Source organism: Talpa occidentalis, unplaced genomic scaffold (genome assembly GCF_014898055.3).
Source record: "Talpa occidentalis isolate TD23 unplaced genomic scaffold, MPIMG_talOcc4v2.1, whole genome shotgun sequence".
In the NCBI taxonomy this organism is placed as follows: Eukaryota; Metazoa; Chordata; class Mammalia; order Eulipotyphla; family Talpidae; genus Talpa; species Talpa occidentalis.
In genome coordinates, this window is record NW_026555331.1 from 114,240,499 (window position 1) to 114,253,426 (window position 12,928).

Here is a 12,928-nt window from a genome sequence, read left to right on the forward strand (position 1 = left end):
ATCTTAGATGACTAAGTCTGTGAGGGCCAGAGTATAGAACTGAGACAGATCTGTTGAGTGAGTTTGATAACAAAAAATCAATGAAAGTATTTATTTGGGAATTGCATAACTTCCCCAAAGCTCTACCTTCAGATAGAAAATATATGCATACGTGCACACACACAAATGCACACATACAACTGGCGGGAGGAAAGCACTGCCTTCCTTTCATCATATCGTTGGTAACCATCCCAGCATCGAATCAATGACCCAAACTTTATAGACTATAACTAGTGGCCCACAAGTGCTTTCTTAATTTAAAAAACAAAACAATTATTTATAATTCATGGGGAAAAAAAGCTCTGGTCCAGAATAGTATGCTTGACTTCTCATTCTAATGTGCAGGTGACATAGTGTCATATCGTTTTACTTAGTGTTATTTCCTGTGTGCAATATGTACATGGTTTTCACATGTCCATGTAAGATGTGCCAGGGACTGTTGTAGGTATTGAGTATGCACTGATGAGCAAAAGAGAAGACAATATGTATATCCATACAATTTATATTCAAGTGTGGTTGGGTGAGCAAGAAGACAGTAAATAGAAAAAGAAGTAAGACATATGCTATGTCAGATAAAGGTTACAAAGTGATATAAAGCACAGTTTCTGCCAACGGCACTCAAAATTATTGTTTCCATTTCACCATGTCCCATTCCTGTTATAGCCCATTGCACACCGTGTTTTCTAACCAGTATCATCAATCTACTGTATCCACGTTGGTCAAGGTCACCAGCAATTTCCTCTTTGCAAAATCTAATGGCGAGTTTTCAGTTTTTATTTTTACTTAATCTCTAACTCCCTCCTCCTCAAAACACTTTCTTTTCTTGACTTCCATGTTCTTTATGGCCTCATGAGACCTGATTGCTTATTATTTAGGAATTTTGTGAAATGTTTTTAAACTATTGGTAGCTTGAATCAGCCACAGTGGCTGAATTTTTTTTTTTTTTACACGAAGAAAATCAGCAGGCACTATGAATCAGGGCTGCTTGTTTTCAGAGATGGTGTCCCATCTCACCACATCCTTCATCGTGCCACATCCTTCTGATTTTCCTTTTACCTTATAGGCTGCTCCTTCTGAGTGTTCCCAACTTTCCTTTTCACTAACCACTTAAATATACATTCTTTGCCTATTCACTCCCTAATACCGTCAGTTCTAGTACTATTAGAGGCATTTTGATTCCCAAATCCATAGTCCAGTTCTAAATTCTCTTCTATGTGCTAGACTTGTATTTTTAGATGCTTACTCAGGTACCCCTATTCCACACCTAAAAAGCCTCTCATAATCTCTCTGAGAAAGAATTCTTGTCTCCTCCAAGACTTATTTTGTGCTACAGATATTCCCACATTAAAAAATAGCACCACCATTCACCCAACTTCCTAGGTCCAAAGCATCTTTTTATTCTAGGCATCATCTTTTTTTTATTCTTCTCTTTCTTTTACATCCTATCACTGACATTTCAGTATGTTTTTTGCCTCTATGACCATAACTCTACTACTTCTCATCACCTAGATGCATGTCAGTCTAACTGAAGCCACCAGATCTCTAGTTGCCAAGGGTCTGGTATCCCATGCTTGCCTGTCTTTTGTCTATACCTCACTCAGTAACCAGAGTAATCTTTCCAAAAAACTTCAGTCAAATCATGTCTTACTCAAAATCTTTCAATAACATTTTAGAAAAAAAAAATCCACAGCCTTTGTCATGGCCTCCAAGACTCTATTTGACCTGGTTCCTAATATATTCCCAGGACCTCTCTTAACCACATTGGTTGGCCTGATTACTGGCTAACAGTATTTCAAAAGCACCAATCTGGTTCCTTCCTCAAATATATTTATATTGTTTCCTCTGTACCTGCAGATCTTAGCTCTTCAGATGTCCACATGACTCCAGCTTCACCTGGAGCTTATTTTACCCTAAGCTTAATATTTTAATTTCTCAGAGACATTTTTCCCAACACTCTGATTTGAAATACCTTTCTCCCTGCCCTGCCCTGTATTTCTTAATTTGCTTGCTTTTTATTTTCAGTGCATAATGATGAGAGATCAAAATACACTCTTCTTTACTTATTCATTCAGTTGATTGTTTGGTCTCTGTCACTAGAAAAAGATTCCTGAGAGCAGTGAATTTGCCTGTCACATTTACCAGTATATCCTCAGCCCATAAGACAATGCCAGTGTGACTGCATGCAGAGATGTTTGTATAATACATAGGTAAAGGGAAGGACTCTCGGAAGAATAACGTTTGAGTTGTGCCTTGAGGAGAAAATCAAATTTGATAAGAGTAGGTGAAGTAGCAATAATTAAAATCAGAAAGACCTCACATAGGTTGGGTTAAACTTGTAATGTTCCCTTGTTATTCTGTGGAGTACATGTAGGTGAAAAAAACTAATATTTCTAAGAAAAATCAATTTTAAAAATAAAGTCAGGTGACACCTGTGTAGATTGCTGATTGGATTAGGAAAATCCAGAGATAGGAAATCAACTGTGGGTGTCAAAAGTAGAGACCATAAAGGTATTTACACACTAAACAGTTTATAACCTTAAGAGAGAGAAGGGGTGGGGTATGAACAATAGTTTGTAGTAAAGAAAAAAGGAGGCTTATAATATACCATAAAAATGTATTGCAGTTTACTTAGTAATCAAGTCTTGAATAATTGGCACAAATAGATGATTTTCACCCTTCCTTACTCTCTTTGTTCATTGCTTTGTTATATGCTGTGACACTGCATGATTATTAATGGACTAAAATCAGTAATGCATGCAGATGTGCTGTTTAACAATGTCGGATACATCTAATCTTGCTTCAGTAAATACTACATGATTTCGATGATATGTCATTTATTTATTATAAAGAAATATTCTAAGCATTTCACTATGAAAAACATTGTGGTTATGCTCTCAAAGATTTAGATATTATCTTCAAATTATTTTACAAATAATAAGTAGATATTCTTATGACGATTTTATGACGATTTTAACACATTATTGTATATAACTTCTGCACCTTTGAAAATTAATAGCAATTAGTAATATATGTATATGTACATGTATAAATGTATGTTTTTTAGATTTAAAATTAAGGAATTTGAAACTCAAAAATGAAACACACATTTTGTTTGCAGCCTTTTGAATTAACAGAGATAGTGAACACATCACAGTTTTCAAAGGGAATTTTTGAAGGTTAGTCTAGGTTAATTCAAAATGGTGTCAGAATGTTTGGCTTAATCATTGCTGATAAAACACAATAGTTTCAAAAGAAATTTGAAAAGAAGCCTAACTATTGGATGTTTGTGCATTCATGCTGATAATTTTGTATGCTCAGATTTAGGATGCATTTAGGTCCCTTAAGCTTTACTCTTTGGTTTATGCCTAAACGCTAAGTAGGCCCATGTGCAAAATTGAGACATCTGAATATATGATGAAAAAGTACATGTTGGGCTAAGCCGAGAAGCCATCATTCTTTATTTGATCAAATGTGAGCTACAGATCTTAGATCACACATGGGACACAGCCTTTGGCTACTCAGGATGGAATATATTTCAGATGGTGCAGTTGATTTACGAGAATAAGGTGTCTGAGACACTGCTCCTTTAGAATTTCATTAACTATCTTACAGCAAAATGCATGTGGGTGGAAATATTCATCTTTGAACAGGAGAGAATATTTTTGTTGTACAATGAGATAAAGTCCAGATTTTGAGCATTAGCACATTTAGCTTATTATCATTAGAAAACTTCAAATATAAACCATTGTACTTTTATGACATATTGATTCTCAATGATGCACATCTGAAACATATGTTATTGTACAATATTACTTCAATTAAAAAAGTTCATAAAAATGTATTAATGTTATATGGTCAGCCATGTGAACCAATTCATGATAAAATTTCTCTCCAAAGGTTTTAGAAAAATTTACAAATTAGGTTATATTTTTATACAAATGAAAAGGTTTTAAATGAAACTTTGAAAATGAAAAACATTGTAAGATGCTAAAGGTTTATTCAATTAAACTCAGAGACAGAGACTAAATGTTTTAGATCTGGTGAATTTTAGATCTGGTGAATTCTTAAAAAAAAAAAAATCAGTTCCAAATAGTTAACATAATGATGAAAGATTATAAATTGCAATGCATGGATAGAGTTTTAAAAATCAATCTATTAGATAATATTTGACTCTTAGGTAGCAATATTATAACATGAATTTCCTTTCTCTTTAATAATGTGTATGAATCTTTTCCCCATGGCATCTGTTCTAAATCAGTCTATTTTCCTATTGCTTTTAAAAGCAGGTCAAGGTTAATCTCCTATTCCATGTTTGCTTTCTAGGCATTAGTCATGAAACTGCTGATGAAAAGGTGATTTTTGGCATTGAATTTAATTCAACCTTTCTGGAATGTATACCTAAATCCCAACAAGCATCTATTAAATGGTATATCCAGCGGCTAGGTGATGAACATGGAGAAGAGGTAAGTTATAATCATGAAAGAATACTTACCTGGAGGGGAATAGTATAAAACTTAAGTTTTGGTTGTGAGAGATGTACATCTTAAATAAAAAAGAGAGGCTATATGAGCCTCTCATCACTATTTGATAAAAAGGAAAAGAGTAGTTTGTACTTTGCTAACAAAAAAGGTAAAAATGCCTTTGTTACCTTTGAATTTAATAGACCAATTTAATAAAAATATACTAATAAAAACATGTTAATGCAAATTAAACTTTTTTAAAAAGTAATGATCTTTTCCGAATTTTCATTTCTCACTGTCTATATTTTAGAACAATTAATTCCCTGATCAACAAAAATACATCATTTTCTCCCCACAGTAGTTCAATAACTAAATTTTAACTCACATTGTGTTCAATTTGGTTCAATGAAATATGTTGTTTACATTTAATAGAAATATCTATCTTCATATCATATAGCCAAGCTGAATAAGTATCTGGACATATGTCCCTTTCACTCTTCTTTACTGAAATTAAACCAACAGAAGGACAATGCACTATAGATGCATTAGACATCTTTTGGCTTTTTTCTGTTTCAGTTTTCTAACAAATACGTATTATTTCAATATATTACAAAGATGTTGTGAGGTACATAGGTTATATATATAACTGAATTTAATGCATTCAAATAGCCTGAGAAAGCTTATATTACTATTAATTGGATGTCATTAAACAAAGGTTAATTGCAGTGTTTTTATTTAATGGCTGTGATATTTAGACTAAGGTTCTAAAGTTCTCAATATGAAAATAAAGACACTGTCGTGAGTAATGGAATAAACACAGGATACAGAATTATATGTCTTAAGTTGAATCATGATTCTGCATTATTTGGCAATATCACTGAGCTCTTGTGGCCTATAACTTTCTAATGTGAATAAAATAAATTCAAGAGTCGCTGTGAAAGTCACATGAGAACTTGGGAATTTCAGGGCAGAGGATTACTAACTAGAGTGAAACACATACACACACACAATTTGAGATACTTTATCAGGTAGGTTGTGTGGAATAGAAAATAACACTGATCACGTGTTCAGCTTGACTGCTAAGAATTCATGAAAAGATTGTAACTTCTTTAACCCTCAATATCTCTCATCTAAAGAATTGGACCAAATGTATTCCAAATACTAGTCTCCTTGATTAGTCTATAAATATTTAAAATAATGTATGTAACTAGTCAAGCATTTGTATACAATAGTGGTTGTCAACTTCAGGCAGTTTTACAAAAAGTCTCCATATTTGGCCACATCTGCAGATGGGCAGAGGGAGCTAGTGGTAGAGTCAAGGGAGGATGCCAGGCATCCTACAATGCACAATCCTTCCACTCAAATAGTATCCAGCCTCAAATGTAAGTATTGCTGAGACTGAGAAGCTTTGGAATAAAAGAATATAATTTAATTCTAAGATATGGATTTGGGGCCTCCCTGGTGGCACAGTGGGTTGAGCGCATCTCTATGAAGCTGTCCCACAGTCTCTGCAGCACCGGTTCGATTCCCGGCTGGCTAGGGAGAGACCCACATGGCATGGCAGACCTCTCCTATCTCACCCACTGCTCCCCTCAGCGGTGTTTTTGGTCTGTCTGCCTGTTCTGCTCCCCACTCTGTCTCTGGTGAATTCTCTCACCCTCCTGTGCCTCTGGCCTGTACTCCAGTTCTTGTATAAATAAAAAATAAATCTTTAAAAAAAAAGCATTAAAAAAAAGATGGATTTGAAGTTGTGTCCCACTGTTACATTAAGAAATTGATATTATTCTGTTCATCTTAAGATCTACAAGAATACATTTTTCTATCAAAATGTTGACCCTTTCATATTTAGTATCAAAGGAAAAGAGGAGAAATATTAAATGTCTCCATAAAAGTTGATTCTTCAAAATTGCTGATATCCATGAGTTCCAGATTATGGCATATCTGCAATTAAAATAAATATTTATTTTGAGATCCCCAATTTTACCAGTGTATATTGAAGTATTATTTCATTTCAAAATATAAAAGCTTTACTTTTTGTTCAAGAAATATTGGCGTAATGGTATCTGCTTTTTTAAATTTGCACATTTGATTTTATTTCATTGCAATATTTTACTTTTAAATGCTTCAATGATATTTTATAGTTTTATAGTTAATACATTTGATAATTTACTTTCAATTAAAGTATAATTTTTAATAATGTAGTTTTCTTTGTGGAAAATTTAATCTGAACTTTTAAAAATCAAGTTACTCTGCTTAAGGTGATCTCCCATTTATAGATATATTTGCCTATTTCCATTACACTCACATCTTTCCTGTTCCTGAAAATGTTATGCATTACTTTAATGCAGCTTTTAACAGCATATCATAGACTTATGATGGTACCATGCCACATGAATTTCAATGGAGCAGAGCTTGTATATTTATTGAATTTTACTTAAGGGTATCTCAGCTCTAATATTTTAACAGTAATTTCATCTATCTTTGTAAAGAGGTAGTTACACGTTGTCAGGATATGCAATACTGCTTCCTGAGCTGAGGAAAGGGGCAAAATCCAAACTACAGTTAAAGCATTTTTCCCAGCAGGATACCTTTTGCTCTTAACCAAGAAGGTCACCGTTTGGAGTCTTTCCTTCTCTCAAAAATAGCCTGAGGGAGGAATCAGGATCTTCCATGGCACAGAGGCTGTCACCAGGTTGTTCTCTGCCAGAGGGAGAACATTTCCTTACTGAGCTCTTTCACAGTTGGATGCTATTGGGAAGGTCATGAGTCAGTTATCTGCTGAGTTTCTTATAAAGCTGTTCTTGAAATTGATGATGTTTATGCTGTAACAAGCAAGTTAATCGACAGTCCCCAAGAATCTGCTGAACGTTTGAGGTCTGAATGAACAAAAAGGGAAATACCTTATGTCAACAAGGTTAATATTTTGTCCTGGGGACTTGAAATTTATTTTTTTAAATATCTTCAAATAGTTGCATTTTTCTATTTGTTAGTCTGTATTTTTTTCCATTATAAAGGAAATATAAATGGTTTTGAAAATATATCAACCTAGAAAGAACTATGAAGCCACTAAATATTGAGAACACAAATAACTATTTTGACACCTATTCCACTTCATTACCCACTAACCACTACACTGTATCATTCAATTGTAATGCCATGTTTTTCCTGTTCTCCATCATCGCTGTCCTGATTCCATAGTCATTGGTGGATACCCCATGCTTTTGAAAAAGATTTACATGGTTTCTTTTTAAAAATGTGATCCACTTTCCTATATCTAAATCTTCCTCTAGTTTTCTCTTTTCTTAAGACAAATTCTGAGTAATAAAATAAGTAAATTAAAAGTTTCATTATGATTATGTCTTTTATAAATAACTGTGTATTGATGGGAAATCAAAATCACCTAGTATTACATTTTCTGAACTCCAGGGGCAAAATTATATATTATAATTTATGAAGCCCATTACCAGTTTGATGTGACAAAATACCATATTGTGCTAATATCTCTTAATTTTAATATTAGTGGATATGAACTTATCTTCTTATGTTTCATAACTGTTGGTTTTAATTGTGTTTGGTGAACTGCTTTACCTGCCATTGCTTAGTTTACATTGATGCATTCATTTAAAATTGTATTTTATAAGCTCTTCATATATTATAGATATTAACAATTTATTGTTATGTATGAGCAGCTTTTTATTGTTTCACATCTCTAATATTTTTGTATGTTCCTAGCATACAAAAATATCCTTATGTACACAAATCTATTGATTTATAGCTGAATTTCTTAGTTATTATGCTTAGAAACTCCTTTACTAGTGAAACAGCAAATATTTGTCTTTCTCATTGTTTTATGATTTATTTTTAAATTGCAATCTACATTTTACATTTGCGTTTACTCAAAGATAGTAATCCAGGAGTGATTGATATATAAATTGATTTAATCTTTTAAATAATGAGCTGGTTTTCTCAGTACTATTTTTAATAAGCTTCTGTGTTTATTGAGGAAAGGCCTCGTCACTTCCAAGACATGTGCAACGCTTTAGCTATGAAAGAACTGACAGGTGAATTATCTGCAAAGGCATTACCATTAGCCTGCTATTATCAGAGAATGAAGTCCATGACCTCTACCTGCTGCTTAGTACCTAAATGTCCTTTGTCCCTTCTGTGTTACTTTTCTCATTTTAAATGAATTGCCCCTCACTGTAGATCTACATTTAATAATGCCAAATATATTGTCCTTGCTCCCATTAGGAAAATGGATAGTAGATCCCAGTTCAAGCATGGTTTTGATTTGTAAGGTTGAACAGTTTTTCCTTATCACCTCTAAAGTGGAGAAAATTCCATGAGTTTAAATCAGTGGCCAGAGATTACATTATCTCTTTGTAGAGGATCTGAATTTTCTAAATTGACTGTGCTGACATTTCACTGCTGAGATACAGTCTGCATAATGCATCCTATGCCTGCACGGAATGAAATCATTAGAGAATGAAAAGGTAAAGTAGGCGAATGTTTATCAACCACTTAATTCTGGACCACTGATTTCTATTTCTAAATTGCAAAGATCTTATGAAAATATATCAGATCAAATGTATTTTATTAGAGATACCATATTATTAAAGGCCTATCTTTGAAATTTTAGATTGGAAAAAAAATCATTTAATGGTTTAATAGACATTAGATAAGTCCTGAAAGAAATTTATTAAAGCTCGCTGTACATCTGTAGGTCAAAAGCCAAATAAGGGATCAGGAAAAAAATTATAATAAATTAAAAAACAAAATTAACAGGCAACTATAAATCAGAGACATTCTGCAGGGGAGGGGGAGGGAGAGGGATTAGAACAGGGAATGGAAAGGCACAAGGGACAATGGTGATGGTGCACAGGTGAATTGGTGGTGGGAATTCTCTGGGGACTACACCTGAGAGGAGAGAGCATACTTTGTACAAAAAGGAAGAATGATGTAAAATATATATAAAATATAATTTAAAAAATCAAAGAAAATTTAAGCATTCCATGAGAGAGGAATGAAGGCCCACAATGGAGTAATGAAGGGACACAATGGAGTAATGGCATGCCAGGTGTTTATGAAACTCTGAGTCCTATGGGGACAGAAGCAGACTGGAAAGAAGGGAAGGGAAGCAGACAGAGTAAAACAATATTAACCGGATGCAAAAAGAGTAAAACAAAAATAACAATACAGTGTCACATAATATGTGTAAAATCAAAGTCTCAATTTCTTTCTGCCAGGAGATTAAAGAAAAAAATAACTAATGAGTCAGAGACATGACAATCTCTAAAAGCCACATTAAAGGCAGTTTAAACATTAGTATAAATACTAGCTAGGGAAAGGAAATCTGGAGATGCCTACTTTGATTGTCAAACTAATAACCACAGACCATTATCTATTAAGGGACTGCAGAAAGATAGGCTATTCAGGGCACCTCTCCAGCAACATAGCCATAATCTGTAATGTTTCTAATAGTACTTCACACTTTAACCTTCAAAGAGCCTTACTTTTAAACCCCCCAGTACACCATATGCTATGTCCCAACTTGATAGATGGGAGAACAATGCGGAAGATGAATGAGTCATCCTAGGAAGCAGAGCCTAGGTGAGGGAGACAGGATGTTATGATTTAAGATATATTTGTTGTTGTTGTTTTTTTTTTTAATAATCCTTACAATGAAATTATTTAAAGGCAAAAATATATATGGTATGTAAAATTTGAGATTGATATCTCTGCTTAAGTTCGGCTCTTTAGAATCCTTTCAATTCAAAGTCCTAATTATTTTAGTCATGAGCCTCCTGTGGTGTCTAAGAGTTTAAGTGAATTCAAGGTTAGTGAGTATTACAATAGCATTTTAAAATGTCTGGGCAATAGAGAAAAGTGCAATAGAAAAAAAAAATACTACACACCCAAATCACCAAATGGGCAAAATAAGGGAAACAAACAAAACCCTGATGGTGTAGAGCACAAGCAAGACTGGAGACCATTCAGGCTCATTAACCAGGGATCTGAGCTGTGACCTGCTGGTGGCCTCAAGTGGTACCCCGCCAGCTGCACTTCTCTGGCACAGAGGGTGGTTGGCCATATACTTGTTAGTTAACTGGGCTGGTAGCCAGAGATGTTTCTTTTCCTTTTCTCATATTTCCAGAATTGAAGGGATTTTTCCTACATATTTTTCGCATAAAGATGCAGAGTGTAGTCCACCCACTGTGAATAAATTTAATTTAGCCGTCTTTATGCCTCCTTGATTTCCATCAACTTAAAGTCTACAATACAGGGGCAGATGTGTAAACTGGGAAATCTTCCAGACTTCTTTGTTGTTGTTGTTTTTCTACTTAATGCCGAGCCACTCAACAATACTCCACATTAAACAGGGCTCTTTTGTCGGTAAACATGTCTCTAGTTTTATTGAAGATAAGTTCGCTATTCATACCAAATTGTGAGCCAGGCATTCTTCAATGTTTGAATTGTCTTTCGATATTATTACTTCAAAGGGGAAAGAGCCATCACGTCTTAGAGGAGATTCTTTTTGTTCATTGAGCTTTCTCACACTTGAAATCATATTACTATGTTATAGTATACTGAGGTATGGCAAATATTTCCACAAATGACATAGTCTAAAGTATCATATGTACACCCAGTATCAAAATTCAATCCATAGTAAAAGGGAGAAATTTAGCTTTAAATGTTGCTAACCTTCCAGCCATGGTCTTACTCAGTTACAGCTCTAACATCCAGAAGGCTGTATCCGTGCCTTTCCTCCTGGCTTTTAACAAGTCAGCACTTACAGTTTCCATATGCTATTCAGATCATTTCATTGGTGATATGTAGAAAACAGCACATTTCTTTTGGGATCATTGTTTTATTCTCCATTACAGGTAATAGCATGCACTAAAGCTCTTTTTTTGCACAATAACTGTCGATGTCACATTTTAGCTCTGAAATTCAGGTACCAATTGGTTTTCTTCAAACATCAATTAGTATCTGAAATCTCTGTAAAAAAAAAAGTCAGTTGGTAATTTCCACTTTCGCTTCATTAATTTTCACAGTTTCTCATCCCTATCTGTAGAGCTGTTTTCCAAGGGTTCAGTTCAATTCATGAATTCAAGTTCAATATCCTGTTTGTGACATAATAAGATGCGAACACGCATCTTTGGGGGCTATTATGTCAGTTGAATTTTTTCATCCTCTTAGCCTATCGATGATAACATTATGCTTGATGACAGAGAGAAGGGGTACTTATAATTTAGACGCATCTAAGTAAAACTATGTAGCCTGTTTTCAGTTGTTCATAGTCCTCTCTGTTTTTAATTTATTACCTACATTTTTCCAATTCTGCAGTTGAAACCCGATGAAAGGATCATCAAAACAGAATACGGGCTACTGATTCGAAGTTTGCAGAAGAAGGACTCTGGGATGTATTACTGCAAAGCACAGGAGCACACTTTTATCCACACCATAGTGAAGTTGACTTTGAATGTCATTGAGAATGAACAGATGGAAAATACCCAGAGGGCAGAGCATGAGGAGGGGCAGGTCAAGGATCTGTTGGCTGAGTCACGGTTGAGATACAAAGACTACATCCAAATCCTTAGCAGCCCAAACTTCAGCCTGGACCAGTACTGCGAACAGATGTGGCACAGAGAGAAGCGGAGACAGCGAAATAAGGGCGGCCCAAAGTGGAAGCACATGCAGGAAATGAAGAAGAAAAGAAATCGAAGACATCACAGAGACCTGGATGAGTTTCCTAGAGCTGTGGCCACGTAGTTGTCTCTTTAAGGAAAAGAGTTCTTTACCTGCAAAAACACTGTCTTCTGTTTCATACCTCTCTCATACTAACTCATAAGAGTTTTCTATGGAGTTCTGCTAAAGGCACAAGAACCATAATCTAAAAAAGACTATGGTTGAATATGGCAGAGTAAGAGCAAATGATTCATTCATCTGAACTGGTTTTCCATGAACTAAATCTGGACCTGCAAAATATAAAAATTATCCCCCAATTGTAAAGTCCCCAATTAGGGACTTTACATTATAAATATTTTATGTTCTGAGTGTTCAAATTTGTTATGTCATGTGAATAATTGAGTCAAGCAAGACTCAAATTTGGTGTTCTAATAATGTGCTTTATTCCCATGGATGGCCACTAAGCATGGAGCTTACCATGCAGTTGTGTGATGTATTCTTATGAACAAATATATCATTCCACTTTAGAACTGGATTGAAGGGAAAACACTAATTCATATTATCAGTGGAAGTATTCCTAGGGAGCCATTAACTCTTGGTGCATGGTTTAGGAATTCCGAGAGGTGCATTATTTCTTTCAGACCACAGGGGTGACATTTAGTGCTCCTCCCAGGATTTCTTTTGACTTGTCAAGGGTAACAGGTTCACAGAGAGAAGTTGGGCTCAGTTCTTTGTTTTTA

The 12,928-nt window shown here is 34.6% G+C and overlaps 1 protein-coding gene across 2 annotated transcripts in view; it reads left to right on the plus strand.

Annotated features, from left to right (window-relative positions):
* The window catches only part of SEMA3D (semaphorin 3D), a 175,904-nt gene extending 163,601 nt beyond the window's left edge, over window positions 1-12,303 (plus strand). For both annotated transcript variants that reach the window (XM_054692482.1, XM_037510764.2), the window contains exons 17-18: window positions 4,363-4,502; window positions 11,847-12,303. In XM_054692482.1, the coding sequence (XP_054548457.1) occupies window positions 4,363-4,502; window positions 11,847-12,272 (566 nt within the window). In that variant the 3' untranslated portion in view covers window positions 12,273-12,303. The remainder of the gene's footprint in view (window positions 1-4,362; window positions 4,503-11,846) is intronic.
* The last annotated feature ends 625 nt before the right edge of the window (window positions 12,304-12,928 follow it).